General features: G+C 43.9%; 1 protein-coding gene across 7 annotated transcripts in view; it reads right to left on the bottom strand.

Annotated features, from left to right (window-relative positions):
• The window catches only part of sema5ba (sema domain, seven thrombospondin repeats (type 1 and type 1-like), transmembrane domain (TM) and short cytoplasmic domain, (semaphorin) 5Ba), a 296903-nt gene that overhangs the window by 7968 nt on the left and 269811 nt on the right, over window positions 1-19124 (bottom strand). For 5 of the 7 annotated variants that reach the window (XM_071341852.1, XM_071341856.1, XM_071341857.1 and 2 more), the window contains 9 exons: window positions 17377-17494; window positions 16791-16972; window positions 15603-15746; window positions 15122-15269; window positions 14490-14715; window positions 8585-8797; window positions 6582-6752; window positions 1539-1613; window positions 971-1108 (listed from right to left, as the gene is read on the bottom strand). In XM_071341852.1, the coding sequence (XP_071197953.1) occupies window positions 971-1108; window positions 1539-1613; window positions 6582-6752; window positions 8585-8797; window positions 14490-14715; window positions 15122-15269; window positions 15603-15746; window positions 16791-16972; window positions 17377-17494 (1415 nt within the window). The remainder of the gene's footprint in view (window positions 1-970; window positions 1109-1538; window positions 1614-6581; window positions 6753-8584; window positions 8798-14489; window positions 14716-15121; window positions 15270-15602; window positions 15747-16790; window positions 16973-17376; window positions 17495-19124) is intronic. The other 2 variants (XM_071341858.1, XM_071341859.1) reach the window with 1 other exon arrangement.

Below are 19124 nucleotides of genomic sequence, written 5' to 3'. Positions count from 1 at the left end.
GTGCAGACGTATTCATCGACCTGGCCAAGGCTTTCGACCCTGTCAATCTGTGTCCAAGAAACTGTCCCTATGTGTATGATGCGTCTTATCTCAGAGTGGTTATTATCTCAGAGTGATTATCACCGTATTCTTATCGCTAGACTCAACAACCTTGGTTTCTCAAATGACTGCTTCGCCTGGTTCACCAACTACTTCTCAGACAGAGTTCAGTGTGTCAAATCGGAGGGCCTGTTGTCCGGACCTCTGGCAGTCTCTATGGGGGTGCCACAGGGTTCAATTCTCGGGCCGACTCTTTTCTCTGTATACATCAATGATGTCGCTCTTGCTGCTGGTGATTCTCTCTAATCCACCTCTATGCAGACGACACCATTCTGTATACTTCTGGCCCTTCTTTGTACACTGTGTTAACAAACCTCCAGATGCACTTCAATGCCATACAACTCTCCCTCCGTGGCCTCCAACTGCTCTTAAATGCAAGTAAAACTAAATGCATGCTCTTCAACCGATCGCTGCCCGCACCTGCCCGCCATTATGGCCTATTCGCCACTATGGCCTATTTATTGCCTTACTAATCTTACTTCATTTGCACACACTATACAGTATATAGACTTTTCTATTGTGTTATTGACTGTACGCTTGTTTATTCCATGTGTAACTCTGTGATGTTTGTGTCGCACTGCTTTAAATAAATGAGAACTTGTTCTCAACTGGCCTACCTGGTTAAATAAAGGTGAAATAAAAAACGAAATAAAAAAATGGTGATGATGATGATCATGATAACGGTTATGATAATGATATTGATGATTATGAACGATGGCGATGATGAGGGTGATGATCATGATAACGGTTATGATAATGATGATAGTGATGATTATGAACGATGGCGATGATGATGAAAATGATAACGGTTATGATGATGATGTTGGTGGTGATGATGATGACATATATGATGAAAGTGTGTATGGCTCACCTGGAATCTCGTTGCAGTCCCTGTGCTCAGTGCTGTTTCCCACACAGGGGGCGGAGCCTTGAGCCCCACAGACCCGGCTGCGTACCTGCAGCCCTACGTCATCACATGCTGACCACAGAGACCAGGCCATCCAGCCACCTGCGCACACACAAACGAACGTCAGTACACAGACAAATGACCAAAGATTCACTCTGAGTTGAGGTAACCGCTGCATTCTTAAAATGCCTGGAACCCAACTTGACCACCCAAGCGCATGAAAACAAACAAACTAGCCCCGCCACAGCACAGCACAGCCACAAACAACCCTAACAATCCTAGCCATATACAAACAGACCCAAGTGGTTGTGAGGTAAACTGTTTTGAGAAAGCAAACCCATAGTTTGTTTAGTGCATAGCCGAGATGTTTTCGTCAAGAGCCAAGCGTTAGCCATGTTTCCCAGGCGACAGGCGCCTGTGTACAGTAAACAGGAAAGACCCTCTCCCAGAACCCTCTCCCCCTCTCCCGCATTTCCAACCCGTGATGCCAAAAGCCATTCACCCAATGAATGATGGCTGCCATTTTGTTTACCTCTCCTATCAGTCAGCCTTTCAGTCACAGGCTGCCGAAGCTGCTCCTCGTGCTCTCTGATCTCCCCACACCAGTCTACATAGAACAACACAATACAACCCTCACGGTACAGCATCCATATTAGGACAGCCTCAGAGTCACAGGAAGTTGGTGTCCTTGCGACTCTTGAGGCTGTACTAATATGGACACACACACACACACACACACACCCTCCTGTCCTTCATTAGTTAGCACAATCTATTTAATCATGCCATCTCTGACAAGGCCATCAGATAGGCCGGGGACTGACAGATACAAGGTCTTTCGGCTAATTGGAGGTTCACTGCATCTGTAGGGAATAGATGACCAATGTCCTGCCTGTCGGTAAATGTACCGAAGCAGGAGACAGATGAGGACAAGACATTAGCATGGCAAACTGTGGACACAAGCAGGGGCACACACGTGAAGGTGAACACACGTGCAGGCACACACAGACAGACAGACAGACAGACACAGACAGCTAGCTAGCTAGCTAACGGGAAGTGTTAGCCCTACGTCAAAAGAGAACATTAACCAGATGAAAAGGGTTGTTTGCATCCCAGATGGCACCCTGTTTCCTATATATTTGTTATTCTTTTAGACTTACGGCACCTGGTATTCCCAGGCGGTCTCCAGTCCCAGTACTAACCAGGACTGACTCTGAACAGGCGTGTTCAGGGTGATCTGGCCACAAGCATTTTCTCCCTGAATTTAGGTCCCTTGGCTCATCTCTGAAACTCCTCATTGGGCTCGGGAGAGGCGAAGGTGGAGTCATGCGTCCTCTGAAACATGACCCACCTGGCCTCCTACTTCTTATCACCCTGCTCTCTTAACCCGAGTGTCAACCACACCAATGTGTCGGAGGATCCACAGTTCGACTGACAACCGGAGTCAGCTTGCAGATCGAATCCCAGGCTGTAGTGGTGCCTCAGCACTGCGGTGCTGTGCTTTTGACCGCTGTGCCACCCAGGAAGCCTTCCCTATATATTTTGACCAGGGAATAGTGTGCCATTTGGGACGCAACCCAAGTAAAAGACAGAAACCAATTCCCTTCCTTGTCTTTAATTATCATCAGGGCGAACTCCTCAGTTCCCACTGACTGACTGACAGCTGGTCTAATTCAATATGAATGACAGTTTGGCCTTTAGGAAGAAGACTATTGATAAAACCCATTGTTCTGCCTGACACTGTGGTCGGTCTCAGTGAATGCACACACGCACACACACACACACACTTTGTGGGGACACACAAATCAATCCAATTCAAAATCCTTTTTTCCCTAACCCGTACCCTAACTGTAACCCTAACCATAACCTTAACCTCAACCGGAAAACTTAACCCTAACCCTAAACCTAACCCTAAAACTAACCATAGCTCCTAACCTAAACCTAATTCTAACCCTAACACTAATTCTAACCTTAACTCTGAACCCCCTAAAAATAGCATTTGACCTTGTGGGGACCAACAAAATGTCCCCAGTTGGTAAAAATGTTTTCATTTACTATTCTTGTGGGGACTTCTGGTCCCTGCAAGTATAGTTAATCACGTAAATACACAGACACACACACTGGACGCCGCAGCAGGAACACAATAAATAGTGACACTGGCCAGCAAACTCCAGGAAATAAAGATTAGGAATCAGATTTTTTTTTAAACTTTTTAGACAAGAGATTAGATTTAGTCTCTCATTAGGGCTGTGGGCTAATTCAGAGGAATGTCTGAGAGTAACTTTCTACCCAGTCCAGAATTAGCTATAGCTGGCTCACACTCATACATATTACAGAGTCCTATAGGAAACAGAGACACTACACAGAGACACTACACAGAGCCAAGGGCCTATCGTCACACATTATTGGGCAACAAGGTGCACTATCAGACACAATTGGGCTGCCTCCCAGCACAGCAGGGAAAAGGCATGGGAACTCCATTTCCCAATATGCACCTCTTTCACACCCTTCTCTGGAGTGACATAACAAGGTGCTGACTGGCACAGTATTGATCAGGGAGTAATTATCACGATAGACTTGCAATGCATTGATTAGGAAAGACTATGCAACTATTGTGACCACTAAGAAATATAAAATTAAACTAATTTGATCCTCTATTGCCCTTCCTACCACGATATACAACTGTTCTTATTCCAGAACGCACACCAGATAGACCCTGGCATTATGTGGCTGAGTGATGAGGAAACAGACCACCAGATAGACCCTGGCATTATGTGGCTGAGTGATGAGGAGACAGACCACCAGATATACCCTGGCATTATGTGGCTGAGTGATGAGGAGACAGACCACCAGATATACCCTGGCATTATGTGGCTGAGTGATGAGGAGACAGACCACCAGATATACCCTGGCATTATGTGGCTGAGTGATGGTGAGACAGACCACCAGATATACCCTGGCATTATGTGGCTGAGTGATGAGGAGACAGAACACCCGATATACCCTGGCATTATGTGGCTGAGTGATGAGGAGACAGACCACCAGATATACTCTGGCATTATGTGGCTGAGTGATGAAGAGACAGACCACCAGCTTTACCCTGGCATTATGTGGCTGAGTGATGAGGAGACAGACCACCAGATATACCCTGGCATAATGTGGCTGAGTGATGAGAAGACAGACCACCAGATATACCCTGGCATTATGTGGCTGAGTGATGAGGAGACAGACCACCAGATATACCCTGGCATTATGTGGCTGAGTGATGAGGAGACAGACCACCAGATATACCCTGGCATTATGTGGCTGAGTGATGAGGAGAAACTGAATAGTTTTTTTGTCCATTGTGTATTTCCATTTGCGGGATATTTATATAAAGCCTGGAATAAAAGACAAAGGGATACCTATAATGAAATTGCAAAAAACAATGTTTAGCTTCTATGGGGTAAATAGAAGCGTATAGGATTAGGATTGTGTATAGGATTGTCTCCCATATGAATCTTCTCTTTGTGCCAGACTGGGTTCAAATGCCTTCGTATTTCTTTTTTTCTGTATTTATTTATCTTTATATGTTATGTATGCATGTATGTATGTATGTATGTATGTACAGTTGACGTCAGAAGTTTACATACACTTAGGTTGGAGTCAATTAAACTCGTTTTTCAACCACTCCACAAATTTCTTGCTAACAAACTATAGTTTTGGCGGTTAGGACATCTACTTTGTGCATGACACAAGTAATTGTTCCAACAATTGTTTACAGACAGATTATTTCACTTATAATTCACTGTATCACAAATCCAGTGGTTCAGAAGTTTACATACACTAAGTTGACTGCCTTCAAACAGCTTGGAAAATTCCAGAAAATGATGTCATGGCTTTAGAAGCATCTGACAGGCTAATTGACATAATTTGAGTTAATTGGAGGTGTACCTGTGGTTGTATTTCAAGGCCTACCTTCAAACTCAGTGCCTCTTTGCTTGACATCATGGGAAAATCAAAAGAAATCAGCCAAGACCTCAGAAAAAAATGTGTAGACCTCCACATGTCTGGTTCATCCTTGGGAGCAATTTCCAAACGCCTGAAGGTACCACGTTCATCTGTACAAACAATAGTACGCAAGTATAAACACCATGGGACCATGCAGCCGTCATACCGCTCAGGAAGGAGACGCGTTCTGTCTCCTAGAGATGAACGTACTTTGGTGCGAAAAGTGCAAATCAATCCCAGAACAACAGCAAAGGACCTTGTGAAGATTCTGGAGAAAAAAGGTACAGAATAATCTATATCCACAGTATAACGAGTCCTATATCGACATAACCTGAAAGGCCACTCAGCAAGAAAGAAGTCTCTGCTCCAAAACCGCCATAAAAAAGCCAGACTACGGTTTGCAATTGCACATGGGGACAAAGATCATACTTTTTGGAGAAATGTCCTCTGGTCTGATGAAACAAAAATAGAACTGCTTGGCCATAATGACCATCATTATGTTTGGAGGACAAAGGGGGAGGCTTGCAAGCAAAGAACACCATCACAACCGTGAAGCACGGGGGTGACAGCATCATGTTGTGGGGGTGCTTTGCTGCAGGAGGGACTGGTGCTCTTCACAAAATAGATGGCTTCATGAGGTAGGAAAATGATATGGATATATTGAAGCAACATCTCAAGACATCAGTCAGGAAGTTCAAGCTTGGTCGCAAATGGGTCTTCCAAATGGACAATGACCCCAAGCATACTTCCAAAGTTGTGTCAAAAATGGCTTAAGGACAACAAAGTGAAGGTATTGGAGTGGCCATCACAAAGCCCTGACCTCAATCCTATTGAAAATTTGTGGCCAGAACTGAAAAGGTGTGTGCGAGCAAGAAGGACTACAAACCTGACTCAGTTACACCAGCTCTGTCAGGAGGAATGGGCCAAAATTCACCCAACTTATTGTGGGAAGCCTGTGGAAGGCTACCTGAAACGTTTGACCCAAGTTAAACAATTTAAAGCAATGCTACCAAATACTAATTGAGTGTATGTGAACTTCTGACCCACTGGGAATGTGATGAAAGAAATAAAAGATGAAAGAAATACTTCTCCCTACTATTATTCTGACATTTCACATTCTTAAAATAAAGTGGTGATCCTAACTGACCTAAAACAGGAATTTTTGACTAGGATTAAATGTTAGGAATTGTGAAAAACTGAGTTAACATGTATTTGGATAAGGTGTATGTAAACTTCCGACTTCAACTGTATGTGTGTATGTGTATATATACAGTGTGTATGTATATTATTTTACTGCTCTAAGGATGTAGTTATTGTTTGGATAACCTTATTTACTATTATGTAGTGATTTTTACCTTAAAATGTTTCCAGTCTTTATGCGATGCGCAATGCAGAGAACACCAGAAGAAGAATTATGATTTAATTACCACAGTGAATTATTGTAATGTTTGTTTATGTGTCAATTAATCCCATAAGGGATGGGCCGCCAACTGGCGATTTGACACGGAAATAAAATGTCATTCATTCATTCATGTAAAGAACAGGGAAGCCTGCGACTCTGATGGATGTGTGTGTGTCTTTGCCTTACCGTCACAGGTGTGTGTGTTGCACAGCGCTTCCTCAGTGTGTAGGCCAATACAGATATCTCCTCCGTTGACAGGGCTGGGATTGTTACAGGATCGGGTACGCTGATAGTGCCCTCCACCACAGGGTACCGAACACTGAGACCACGACGACCAACAGGACCAGGCTCCACTCACTAGACGGGAAAACACACACACACACACACACACACACACACACACACACACACACACACACACACGGTCAGATACCTCTTTCATCACCAACTAGGCAAAAATCAACATATGAAATGCTGTCCTCTTCTAGCTGCAACAGACACACATAAAGTCTACGTAGAAGACCAGATTGATCAGCCCATTAGAAAACGACTAAGACTCCTGCTGCCCATGGTCTCTATCTATGTATGTGAGTAAAACTCATCAGAACAACTACCCTGTGCTTAAAATCCTTCTATAATGACTGTATTTAGTGTGTTGTCACTTCCTCACATATTGGCAGTTGCAGTCAGTCTCCCCTTCTGTATGAGAGTGTTTGAGCTGAGAGAGTGAGTGATGAGTGGAGAGAGGTGAGTGGAGCTGGGGTTGACCCGGACCCCTCGTTTCTCTGCTCTAGAAAACTAAATTAGACAGTAGGGACAGTGAAATGTGGCATGCTTGCTTTGGTTGCCTCAAACTGCTCTGACTGTCTGGCAACAACCATATTTAAGTTCACTATTTAAGTTCACTATTTTGTCTCATAAGTAAATAAAGTGTAGCCTGTACATGATTGCACTGGTCATTTTGATGTTTGATTTTTATAGAAAATGTATTATAGCTTGTTCTGCAACTACATGCAGAACAATAACACTTATTATTTTCAAATGAATGAATTTTCAAATGAATGTAATTAATGAAAGCCTTGAGCTTAAGCACTAAGTATACACTTTTACATCATGGTGATGGGACTAGGAGGGACATTATGGAGAAAGAATAAAATAGAGCGAGTAAACAGAAGCCTTGAGGATGTATGATAACGGTAGATCAAACAGGACCAGGTCTCGTTATAGACATTTCTCTCTAACTCTCTCCACCTCCATCTCACTATTGTCAAATCAATTTTCTTTAACTGTCTCCCTTCCCTCTCTCAATCTATCTCACAGTCTCTCAATCTCACAGTCTCTCAATCTCACAGTCTCTCAATCTCACAGTCTCTCAATCTCACAGTCTCTCTCTCTTTGTCCCTCTTTCTCTCAATCAGTACTAATATCTCTCTCTGTGTCATTGTCCCTCTTTCTCTCAATCATTCTCTCTCTCTCTCTCTGTCAATCAGGTACCCCCCCCCCCCCTCCCAAAGTCACATAATATACAACTTTCAGAGGCACAGAGAGATGGCATGCTGATTCATGGTACATCATTCAGAGACAGAGGATAATAGGCTGGCATACACAGCCAGTAAACTTATGTAGGTAGCAATGATCAGTGACCAGTCATAAAATATACACTCAAGGGATGTGTTCATCAGTGATTCACCAAACATAAAACATTCATACAGTCAGTCAGTCTGTCCACATTCCACTTACATGAGTGTTAAGAGCAGAGCTGGGTTGAGCTGAGACGAGGTGCAGTTACCTCCAGTTAAAGCAGGCCACATGATTATGGTGATGATGAGGTGCTTTAGTTCAAACCCTGGACTGACTCAGCTACTGAAACCAAGGACTCGTCTTAGCAGGGTTCTGCTCCGCTGCCATGCTAGCCATTAGCTAATTAATGATTCCCTCAGCATTATTTTATAGGACTGGCATTAGCATTAGCATACATGTCTCTCCCTTGGTGCTGTGTGTTAAATTGTGTATTATGCCAACCACAACTGGAGATAATTGGTATGTAGTTATGGGAGCAGTGTGTGCATGCGTGTGTGTGTGCGTGCGTGTATACCTGCCAGACTGAAGAACGTCCCAATAGGCAACTGTGCATAACAGTGTGTTTGTGGATGTGTACTTGTGTGTGTGCTGTGTTCTTTCCCCTTTACCTGGGCAGGCCTGAGAGTTGCAGTCTTGGTACTCTACGGGCGAACCCCTGCAGTCTGGGGGGGCAACCTTGCCCTCTGGCGTGGCACAGGTACGCTTGCGGGTACGGTACCCTTTGGCACAGTCCTGGGAGCAGGCGGACCACGTCTCCCATGACGACCAGCCGGAGCCCGCCACTCGTACCACAGGGGTCCTCAGGAGGTCCTCCACGAGAGCTATAGGAAAGGGTTAATACACAGGTTACTGGTCTACTCAATACACTTCACCACCTCTACTTCTACATTACACTGGTCATAGAGTACTACGGTAGCAGTATGTTATAATATGTCTATGGAATAGCTCACACATACAGTGGACAGATTACTGAGACCAGGCCAGGGGACCAATTGCTGTCCTTCTGCTGTCCTTCTGACCCCCTGTCCTCCTGTCCTACGGTCCTCCTGTCCTCTTGTCGCCCTATTCTCTTGTCCCACTCTTCTCCTGTTCCACAATACACGTCACTTCCTGTTGAACGCGGAACGAGGAAGAGCTAGGTTTTGTTTGTTTGGAAAGTTTGTTGTTTGAAAGTGTATTGGAAAGTTATTGGTAGCTACCTAGCTTCTTAGTTTGGACTAAGAAGCAGTTGGCGTCAGTTGCTGGGACTGCTTGTCTCTTTCCAGTGATCCTGCCAACCAAGGACTGGTCTGACGAGCTATTTGGCGTTGCAGGTAGCCTAACTGCTAGCTAGCAGATTATCAAGCTAAAGAGGTTTTCTTGAATGCAGCCCGCAACGTGGTTAGCCATTGTGGCTGGGACCGTAGATTGTCCCTGGTTTGTGGCTGTCTAGATCCCTGCTGTTTGTTGTTTTCAATTTTCCCTGTGACCTGCCCTGTCTGGAACAGTGAGGAGTAACAACGTAACCTAAGTTGCTAGCTACCATGGCAAAGACCAAAACCGGCGGTAGTACCGTTGAGGACAGTGGTGTCTCTCTATCACACGTGGAGGATCTTTTAAATGAACAAAAAGAGACCTACAAGCAGTTGTTACAACAACAAGAAAATAGTTTCAAGTGTTTTGTCCAAATACTGGTGGAGTCAACTAATAAAAGAATGGACAACCTGACCAGAGAGGTCCAGGACCTGAAGAACAGTTTGCAGTTCTCCCAGGGTCAGCTCGATGAGTTGAAACAGGAGAACAGCAAGATGCCAGCAATCTGTAAGTCATTGAGAGAGGACGTCAGTTCTGTGTGTGAATCCATGATAACAATGACAGATAAATCAATTTTGAGGGACAATCAAGCGCAGAACAACATGGTTGTGGACGGAATTGCAGAATCTCCACATGAGACCTGGACGGAGTCTGAGGACAGAGTGAGGGAAATGATCTCTGAGAAATTGAAGATGGACCACAGGAAGATTGAAGTGGAGCGCGCCCACAGGACTGGAAAATACACCACCAGCCCAGGTGATAGGCCCAGGCCGATAGTGGTTAAGTTCCCTTGGTTCAAGGACAAGGTAGCTGTTCTGGAAAGAGCCAAGAACTTGAGCGGAACGTATATCTTCCTCAACGAGGACTATCCTGAAGCTGTGCGCCAGAAGAGGAAAGAACTGATCCCAGCCATGAAAGCTGCCTGAGCGCGTGGGGACATTGCTTACATCCGCTATGACAGGCTCATTGTCCCCCCTCCCTCCCAGAAGCCTGGAAGGGATCATAGCCTCAACCCCGTAACACACACACACACACACACATGCACACGCACGCGCACGCACACGAACACGCACACGCACACACACGCACACATTGTTAAATGGACTGCTAAATGTATGTTTTTTAAAATCTTGCTTTGTCTGCTCTTTTCAGTATTATGTCTATCTCTGATAAGCTACCCAGGAAAGGGCTGAAAATATCCCATATTAATATATGTAGCCTTAGAAATAAGGTTCATGAAATCAAAAACTTAGATAATTAATTTGACGATACATCAGTAGCAATACAAGGATGTAACATTTATAGAAGAGACTGAAATGCTTATGGGGGAGGTGTTGCAGTATATATTCAGAGCTATATCCCTCCCTGCCTCACACAGGAAGCGGCGCAGGTCCTAATCCAGGCACTTGTCATCTCCCGTCTGGATTACTGCAACTCGCTGTTGGCTGGGCTCCCTGCCTGTGCCATTAAACCCCTACAACTCATCCAGAACGCCGCAGCCCGTCTGGTGTTCAACCTCCCCAAGTTCTCTCACGTCACCCCACTCCTCCGCTCTCTCCACTGGCTTCCAGTTGAAGCTCGCATCCGCTACAAGACCATGGTGCTTGCCTACGGAGCTGTGAGGGGAACGGCACCTCAGTACCTCCAGGCTCTGATCAGGCCCTACACCCAAACAAGGGCACTGCGTTCATCCACCTCTGGCCTGCTCGCCTCCCTACCACTGAGGAAGTACAGTTCCCGCTCAGCCCAGTCACAACTGTTCGCTGCTCTGGCCCCCCAATGGTGGAACAAACTCCCTCACGACGCCAGGACAGCGGAGTCAATCACCACCTTCCGGAGACACCTGAAACCCCACCTCTTTAAGGAATACCTAGGATAGGATAAAGTAATCCTTCTCACCCCCCCCCCCCTTAAAAGATTTAGATGCACTATTGTAAAGTGGCTGTTCCACTGGATGTCATAAGGTGAATGCACCAATTTGTAAGTCGCTCTGGATAAGAGCGTCTGCTAAATGACTTAAATGTTAAATGTTAAATGTTAATGCTTGTTATTGAAGTGTTGTGGTTGCAGGTTCACTTGGCACATCTAAACCTTTTCTTTTTGGGTGTTGCTATAGGCCACCAAGTGCTAACACTCAGTATCTAAATAATATGTGTGAAATGCTTGATAGTGTCTACTTTCTTGAGGACCTGAATATTGACTGGTTTTCATCAAGCTGTCCGCTCAAGAGGGAGCTTCTTACTGTAACCAGTGCCTGTAATCTGGTTCAGGTTATTAATCAACCTACCAGGGTGTTCACAAACACAACAGGAACAAAATCATCCACATGTATCGATCACATTTTTACTAATACTGTAGAACTTTGTTCTAAAGCTGTATCCGTATCCATTGGACACAGTGATCACAATATTGTGGCTATATCCAGGAAAGCCAAAGTTCCAAAAGCTGGGCCTAAAATAGTGTATAAGAGATCATACAAAAGATGTTGCTGTGAATCTCATGTGGATGATGTTAAAAATATTTGTTGGTCTGATGTGATTAAGGAGGAGCATCCAGACGCTGCACTTGATGAATTTATGAAATTGTTTCTTCCAATTATTGATAAACATGCACCTGTTAAGAAACTGACTGTTAGAACTGTTAAGGCTCCGTGGATTGATGACGAATTGAAAAACTGTATGGTTGAAAGAGATGGGCAAAAGGAGTGGCTAATAAGTCTGGCTGCACATCTGACTGGTTTACTTACTGCAAATTGAGATTTTTTTTTACTAAACTCAACAAAAAGAAGAAGAAACTTTATTATGAAGATAATATCAATGTCATAAAGAATGATGGAAAAAACTTTGGAGTACTTTAAATGAAATTATGGGCAGAAAGACATTCAACTCCATCTTTCATCAAATCAGATGGCTTATTCATCACAAAACCATTTGATGTTGACAATTATTTTAATGAGTATTTCATTGGCAAAGTGGGCAAACTTAGGCAGGAAATGCCAACAACGAAGAGTGAGCAATTCTATTCATGTATAAAAAAACAAATAATGAAAGAAAAGCAGTGCAAGTTTGAATTGTGTAAAGTTAGTGTGGGAGAGGTGGGAAAATGATTGTTATCGATCAATAATGACAAACCTCCTGGCATTGACAACTTAGATTGAAAGCTACTGAGGATGGTAACCGACTCTATAGCCACTCCTATCTGTCATATTGTTATTCTGATCCTATAGGAAAGTCTTTGTCCTCAGGCCTGGAGGGAAGCCAAAGTAATTCCGCTACCCAAGAGTGGTAAAGCGGCCTTTACTGGTTCTAACAGCAGACCTATAATCTTGCTGCCAGCTCTGAGCAAACTGTTGGAAAAAATTGTGTTTGACCAAATACAATGCTATTTCTCTGTAAACAAATTAACAACAGACTTTCAGCATGCTTATAGAGAAGGGCACTCAACATGTACTGCACTGACACAAATGACTGATGATTGGTTGAAAGAAATTGACAATAAGAAGATTGTGGGAGCTGTACTGTTAGATTTCAGTGCAGCCTTTGATATTATTGACCATAACCTATTGTTGAAAAAACGTATGTGCTAAGGCTTTTCAACCTCTGCCATATTGTGGATTAGAAGCTATCTATCTAATAGAACTTGGAAGGTTTTCTTTAATGGAAGCTTCTCTAATGTCAAAAATGTAAAGTGTGGTGTACTGCAGGGCAGCTCTCCAGGCCCTCTACTCTTTTCCAGTTTTACCAATGACCTGCCACTGGCATTAAACAAAGCATGTGTGTCCATGTATACTGATGATTAAACTATATACGCATCAGCAACCACAGCCAATGAAGTCACTGAATTAACAAAGAGTTGCAGTCTGTTTTGGAATGGGTGGCCAGTAATAAACTGGTCCGGAACATCTGTAAAACTAAGAGCATTGTATTTGGTACTAATCATTCCTTAAGTTCTAGACCTCAGCTGAATCTGGTAATGAATGGCCTGGCTGTTGAACAAGTTGAGGAGACTAAATTACTTGGCATTACCTTATATTGTAAACTGTCATGGTCAAAACATATAGATTCAATGGTTGTAAAGATGGGGAAAGGTCTAGCCGAAATAAAGAGATGCTTTGTTTTTTTGACACCACACTACAAAAACCAAGTTCTGCAGGCTCTAGTTTTGTCTAATGTTGATTATTGTCCAGTCGTGTGGTCCAGTGCTGCAAGGAAAGACCTAGTTAAGCTGCAGCTAGACCAGAACAGAGTGGCACGTCTTGCTCTTCATTGTAATCAGAGGGCTGATATAAATACTATGCATGCCAGTCTCTCTTGGTTAAGAGTTGAGGAGAGACTGACTGCATCACTTCTTCTTTTATAAGAAACATTAATGTGTTTAAAATCCCAAATAGTTTGCAGTCAACTTCCACACAGCTCTGACACATACACTTATCCCACCAGACATGCCACCAGGGGTCTTTTCACAGTCCCCAAATCCAGAACAAATTCAAGAAAGCATACAGCATTATATAGAGCCCTTATTGCACGGAACTTCCTTCCATCTCATATTGCTCAAATAAACAACAAACCTGGTTTCAAAAAACAGATAAAGCAACACCTCACGGCACAACACCTCTCCCCTATTTGACCTAGACAGTTTTTGATATCAGTATGCATTGATATGTAGGCTACATGTGCCCTTTTTTTTTAAATGCATGTAGTTCTGTCTTTGAGCTGGCATTAAGTCCGAGTGGTTAAGTTTAGGGCTAAGGTTTAGGGAAGGCTTAAAACCAAATAATAAAAAATTACACACTATTACCTTCAAGTATCATCAGTATTATTAGTATTCTCACGGCTTGCTAGAGAATTGTGAATTGCCGTAGCGCATTGGTCTAAGCAACGCGCTCTGGCTCCGAGCATCATGAGTCCGTGCCCAACGCTGGGCTTTTTATTTTTTTTAATTGGTGAGCGTAGAGGAAGGCATATATTGATGTTCTCAAGACCTTTTCAAACATCTGAAATCGCCATATATTTCTAGTGATCAGTCTGATCACCCAGGGGGAGATACAGTGTGGTGACTGTGTCAGGGCAGTTTTACCCCCACAATGCTTAGAGAATAGCCAGAGAATAATGATTGGTGTTGGACAGGTGCATCCTTTTCATCCATGCCTCACTTGGTGTAAAGCCACACCAATGAGTTAGCTAGCAACACCCAAAGCCGCTATGATTGACAAGCACTCACTGTCAGTCTCGCAGGTGGCCATGCCGTCGTTGGGGCAGAAGCGGGTCTCTACTTTGCGTCGTCCAATCTGCAGCTCGTGGGGGTCTGCCAGCTGGGCGCGGCACATGTAGCGCATCCTCTGCTCTTGGCGTGCTCCGCCCAGCGTCACGTTGACAGGCATCCACGGGGTCCAAGGGGTGTTCCTCTTCACCTCTGGACACGCCTCCAGGTTACACGCCTTGTATTCCTGGAAAGGGGGAGAGGTAGAGGAGGCGGGGGAAAGGGAGAGGGAGAGACAGAAAGAAAGATAGGTAATTATTTTGAAATATATTTTTTTCTCCATTTTTTACTGAGAGTTATTTGGCTGCTTCATAACACTTTAATTGGACTCATAATGAAATTAACTAAATCCTCAGCTTAGAGCATGTTTGAGAGTCCACTGTGGGAAGCCCAACTTGACTGAGAGGAGGGGGAAAGGAGGGAAAGCATTTCAGCTCAAACTGAATTTCAGTCAACTGAAACCAGTCAAAACTGAGCTGAACCGTAACTTCACACATCCCACGGAGAGAAAGGAGTCTTGTATGAAAGGGAAGGTAAGTATGGCATGGATTTGTTCATGCCTGTGTGTCTGTGCAAGTGTGTGTGTCTCATACCAATGCACAGCCTGGGCAGCTGTTCCCGTTCTCACAGCTTCTGACCCTGGAGTGGACCCCTCCTCCACACTCTGCACTACACTTAGCCCAGCCACCCCATAGGGACCAGAAGATAGGCTGGGGACACGACACACCCTCGTTACAGAACCTAGAAGAAGTGGAGAGGAGAGGAGAGAAACTTTATTGTCCATTTTGTGAGAAATTGACATTTGTATTCTGCCTCACATGAGAGGCACTGGCGTGTGTAAGAGGACTGACATTTACCTAAGACTGTCATACCCCAAAAGATACTGACGACAGATACTGTTACTGAAAAGTGCACATCATGTCTCATAAATGAATCATAAAGGTCATTCCTTCATAAATGGCAACCATAAATGTTTGAGAGTTTTGCTCTTTTGAGTCAAACAAACACTGTTGAATTATTTGCCAAAAAAATTCACATTGCTCTCTCTCAAATAGACCTTTCATCTCCTCTCACCTCTCGTCCCTGACCGGGCCCACACACACACGTCCCCCATGTCGGGGCGAGGGGTTGTTGCAGGAGCGCTGGCGCATCTCAAACCCTGTTCCACAGGTGGTGCTGCACTGTCCCCATGACGACCATGGTGTCCATCCTCCGTTTCTATGGCAACAGAAATGTGATGTTATTAAAGAAGGTTTAAAGAATCACAAACATGCCAATACACCATTTCAGCTTCCTTCAAGCACTCAACATACTTATGATCATGGCCATCATTTGTTATTATGAGAGGGATGAGACACAACTTGCTCAGGAGCTAAATGTGACACCAGAAACACATTCCTTTGCTCCAGGAGTGCCACACCACTATGGCTGACCCTGTAAAACAACACTGCACCTATCTGGTGTATGCGACTTCTGGCTCAAACACAATTCAATTTCTCCACCCTGGGTTTAATCTGGCGAAGCTATGAAAGGCTGTCCGCCACACACAACTCCGGCAATTTGTATATGAGCAGTTCTCTCACACTAATGATAATTGGACCTGGGTTTAATCTGGCATAGCTATGAAAGGAGCTCCGCCACTTTGTGTCTGAGTTGTAATGGTTACACACACACACACACACACACACACACACACACACACACACACACACACACACACACACACACACACACACACACACACACACACACACACACACACACACACACACACACACACACACACACACACACACACAGCTACCTGCACATGAAGGAGCCGGCACTTTGTATCTGAGAGCTGTTCTCTCTCAGTAATGGTGATTGACCAATTTCCTTAGACACAGACGGTACAAGACCTCTGAGGGGAAACTTGGATGTCACCTACATTATTTAATCAAAACCCTGTTTTGTAGACATACCTCTTATCCTGTCAGAATGCTAATTCTCTCGCAGCCTGAGTACAATGCTGCATGTCTGAAGATGCATCTGAAATGGGACCCTATTCTCCATAGTGCACTGCTTTTGACCAGAGCAGATGTCCAATATCCACACTAGCATTCTAAGCATACTGCTTAGAATGCATGCCCAATACATTGCTTCATACTATGTAGTATGCTAGTATGGACAGAGAGACTAAGTAGTGCACTATATAGGGATTTGGGTGCCATTTGGGACACACAGTGAGTAAGATTGGTGTGGTTGGTTGGTGGTTCTACATACCTCGAGCAGTTGGAGACTTCGATGGTGGACCCCTCACAGTTCCTCCCACCACAGCGAGCAGAGGGATTGTCACACGCCCTGGAGCGACACAGACAGGAGCTGGTGCCGTCGCCATCGTCATTGCTGCATGTTTGCCACGTCGTCCAGGGTCCAAAGCCGCCATTGGTGGTCTGGTTCCTCAGCTAAAAAGTCAGACAGGGCAGAGAGAGACTAGAGTGTCAGGGACTGGAACGGACAGGATGCCATCATTAATCATGTGGTACTGCATGACAACAACCAGGAAAGACCCTTGAGGTAAAAAAAACATATTTGCGAGAGCGGCCTGGACAAACTGTAACAATGTCACACCAGGACCAGGGTCCTTGAGGAGAGTTGACATAGCACAAATTTGTTAAAGTGTCAGACTACTGTAGGGCCAGTCCTCAGGAGAGACCAGACAGAGAGGAGGTATTCCAGGGTGTCAGCCAGCCATGTTGCCATGTGGCAGGCAGTCCCATGGGGTTATGGGGGATTGTGTACCAGTGACAACAGATGCAATGAGGAGCGAGGTGGGAGAGGGAAACTGTGGGTCCCTGTTGGCTCTTACCGGACACACAGTGATGTTCTGACTCCACTGGCTCATGTTGGAGCTGTCCTCTAGAGTGGTGCAGCGTCTCTGTTTTCTGTCCCAGCCACAGTAGGGGTCCCGTGCCTCCAGGCATAGCCTACAGGGGGCAGGAGAAAGGAGGAGGGGAGAGGGACATAGAGAGGGACTAGTATAGTATTGTAGCTACTATTCTTATTTTTGTTGTTGCTGTTATTTTCATAATTGTTATGTGTATCGCTTCACTGTGGCAACATTGACCATACCATTCTTACCAAGCATATACTGTGATCGAAAACTGTAAATTATATGGTAATTTAGGTATTATGAACAGGTAAAGTACCGTTTACTGCAGCATCGTGTAAATGCATTGTGGGAAAATGTTATGGACAGGGCAAATCATTGCTGTATTTTTAATGGTACTGTAATTCCACCCCACAGAATACAGTACCATACTGTATCATTGGATCGCCAAAAACCCTTTGACCTCTAGTGGGTGCATGGTTGTGTTGTTTCTGTCTCATTAACATATTTTGAGGTTTGCCTTGTAAGAGCTATATTTGTTGGACCCGTGAGTGAGAATGCTGTATCAATGTAACTTGCATGTGATTATACTGCACCATCAATTCAAATAGAGGACAGATTTGAGTGGCACCAAGTCTTAAACATCTTCACCTCCCCAACACAAAGATACAAACACAATGTCAACCACTCCACCAGACCAACCATGACTAACTAATTGATGGACTGATGTTACCTGTGTGTTTTTTTATTGAATGAATTTGTTTGTATTTCTCTTGATGTCATTAGCTTAAGTTGGATTGATTAACTTTTGCTTAATTGTTTATTATTTAGAATTGTAACTAAATTGATTAAACATTTTTATTATAAAATCATTTTTGGAAAAAACGAATAAGTTGACCTTAAATGGTTGAGTATTTTGCCATCTCCTTTTGGTCGGTTTTTCCCTGTATTCGCTGCCAGTTAGGAAGCCTTTGTTAAGTTTCTAGAAATGCAATTGATATAAATCATCAAAAATGTGTAAACACTTTATCTAGCAGCCAACATGCTTGCACCAATCCCTTGTAATTACAGTAAAATACTGTGAAATACAAAACCCTCCTCTAAATTAATTTCATTCATTCATCCATTCATTCATTCATCCATTCAACTCCCATATCTACTGGGTGAAATTCCACAGTGTGCCATCGCAGCAGCAAGATTTGTGACCTGTTGCCACAAGAAAAGGGCAACCAGTGAAGAACAAACACCATTGTAAATACAACCCATATGTATGCTTATTTATTTTCTATTGTGTACTTTAACCATTTGTACATTGTTACAACACTGTATATATATATATATATATATATATAATATGACATTTGTAATGTCTTTATTGTTTTGAAACTTCTGTATGTGTAATGTTTACTGTTAATTTTTATTGTTTACTTCACTTTTGTATATTATCTACCTCACTTGCTTTGGCAATGTTAACATATGTTTCCCATGCCAATAAAGCCCCTTGAATTGAATTGAGAGAGAGAGAGAGAGAGCCAGTCAAAGCAGTAAACACAAGCAGAGAGCCTCCATAGAGCTAAGACTACTGCTAACAGACCAGACCACACAATGGCTGGTCATAAACTCACACTCCCTCCTGACACACAGCTCGCACCCCTGTGATTCTAACAGAGCATCTGACTAGAGGTAAACAAATCAGCCCGAGTATCTCCCCTCACCTCCCCTGCCTC

This window comes from Salvelinus alpinus, chromosome 14 (genome assembly GCF_045679555.1).
Source record: "Salvelinus alpinus chromosome 14, SLU_Salpinus.1, whole genome shotgun sequence".
NCBI classification, from domain to species: domain Eukaryota; kingdom Metazoa; phylum Chordata; class Actinopteri; order Salmoniformes; family Salmonidae; genus Salvelinus; species Salvelinus alpinus.
The sequence above is the reverse complement of the archived record's forward strand: the minus strand, read 5'-3'. Positions and strand labels throughout refer to the sequence as shown.